Source organism: Rhagoletis pomonella, unplaced genomic scaffold, assembly GCF_013731165.1.
Source record: "Rhagoletis pomonella isolate Grant_MI unplaced genomic scaffold, Rhpom_1.0 Rhpom_scaffold_00005, whole genome shotgun sequence".
In the NCBI taxonomy this organism is placed as follows: domain Eukaryota; kingdom Metazoa; phylum Arthropoda; class Insecta; order Diptera; family Tephritidae; genus Rhagoletis; species Rhagoletis pomonella.
The window spans coordinates 66535761-66537626 of record NW_023458559.1 but is presented as its reverse complement, the minus strand read 5'-3'; the positions used below and the strand labels follow the sequence as shown (position 1 = coordinate 66537626).

At 48.9% G+C, this 1866-nt stretch overlaps 1 protein-coding gene across 1 annotated transcript; it reads left to right on the top strand.

Annotated features, from left to right (window-relative positions):
- Positions 1-299: 299 nt before the first annotated feature.
- LOC118740188 (skin secretory protein xP2-like) lies at positions 300-1400 on the top strand. Its single transcript, XM_036471685.1, has one exon. It carries the CDS (start codon positions 300-302, stop codon positions 1398-1400), a length of 1101 nt encoding a protein of 366 aa, XP_036327578.1.
- The last annotated feature ends 466 nt before the right edge of the window (positions 1401-1866 follow it).

Genomic DNA, 1866 nt, shown 5'->3' with positions numbered 1-1866 from the left:
GCCGGTGTGCAGGTATAAAGAAGCGACCAGTCGCTTTGCTCTTCCCCACGCTGTCACGGCAGCGGCACGTTGGAAGAATTACAATTTTTTCACAACAGCTTACAGTCGCCGCGACCCCAAACTGCAAGGTATATAAAACAAAAGCATTCTCTGGCAGTGCCAACAGTATCAAACGCCTAATAGACGCGTGCAATTCGCAACCGCAGTCAGTATAGACCGCCTAACTAAAAAGCTAACTAAAAAGCTAACAAAAAAAAAAACACGGCCACTGAGCATCACACCACAGGACTATCGGCAGAATGGCTTTTCAATTCGCCACAATCGCTGTCATGAGCTTCGCGCTATTTAGCACGCTTGCCAGCGCTGACGTCTCCTCGTTGCGCTACAATGGCCTCGGACGCTTAACTACGCGCCTTCAGCGACAAGAAGCCAGTCCGACACCCTACCCCGCCTCTGGCTACCAGCCGCGTGAGCCCTTCGATATCCCCTCTCCAGACAAGCAACAATTCTTTCCACAACAGCCCCAATCTCCGGCGCAGCCACAATTTCAAGCAGAGCCACAACCCGAAGTAAGCGGCTTCGACTTGGAGTCAACTCCCAGTTTGGGCTCCAACGGCGATCATATCGACGCACCTAACGCGCTTTACGACGCACCCGCGCAATTCCGTCAGACGCAAGCTTCGCGCCAACGATTAGCCTTCTCACGCCAACAATTTTCCGCTACGTCACCACAGCAGTCACGCTTGCCACAAAGCTTTCGACAAACGTTGCAAGCCACAGAACCACAGCGTTTTTATAGCGCGCCCTCGGATAACTCAGAAGCCTTCACGCGGCAGCGTCAACAATTCGCCACCGCGCAGCAAAATTTCCCACAAGCACCACAGCGCCTGTACGACGCTCCTGTCGAGGATGAGCCACAAGCTGAGCGTCTTACAAGCGCCGTGAAATCGGAGCGTCTTACTGCCTCACAGCCGGAGGAGCAACGCGAGGAGCGTGAAGATGAAGCGGAGGTTGCTACCGACATTGAAGTGACCGAGGTGAAGACGACCACCCCACAAGCTGCTGCGCCTACTCCTAACACCAGCGTATTCTATTATCCAGCCAACGCGATTGGCTTCGTGCATCCTCTCACAGCCGCCTACTACCAGCCAAGTGCTTTCATAGCTCCCGCTGCGCAGCCAGCTGTTGCTACTGCAGCGGCACCTTCGAATGGAGATCGTCCTGCTCCTGCCACAGCCGCTTCCCCCGTGCGTGCTGCGAAACCAGCACGCGTCACAGCTTTGGCTTCGCAAGTTTCTGTCCCTGCTGTTGCGCCTGTCGCAGCGCCGCAATACTTTGCCGCATCGCCCTATTTGCAACAATATGCGTTTGCAGCCCCTGCCCAACTGCAGGCGTGGTAGAAGTATTAATTGTGATAATTTTTAGATTTTATTCTTTTTGTTTTCATTTTTACCCAGTATTTCATTTTATTTTATTCTCCCATTTTGATTGGCTAAGGTTTATGGGCTCATCTCGCGAAATTGTTTTAATCAAAATAATGGCATAATAAAATATATCTAAAAAGTGCTTACAACATAAATATGTAGTTCTTTTTGGGAAATTTTTCCATAAAAGGCAGTCGGTTTATGGTGTGTTAAAAATTTTAGTAATTTTTCAAATACGATTTTCCATATTCGGAACTGAGGAGTATCTATCTATATATATAATACGCGAAGGCATTTTTTTGTGCAGCATAAAAGATCTGCACCGTTCGTTCGATTTTCAAAAATGGGGTGTCAAATTAAAGCGCTTGGCCTGTAGATGTGCAAACTGGTTTTATTTTTTCGAAAGGAGTTGCCACCTGCTAAATAATTAAACTCAAGTTAT

What these genes read in the sequence shown, in the direction of transcription:
- LOC118740188 (XM_036471685.1), top strand. Translation starts at nt 300, where the DNA reads ATGGCTTTTCAATTCGCCACAATCGCTGTCATGAGCTTCGCGCTATTT.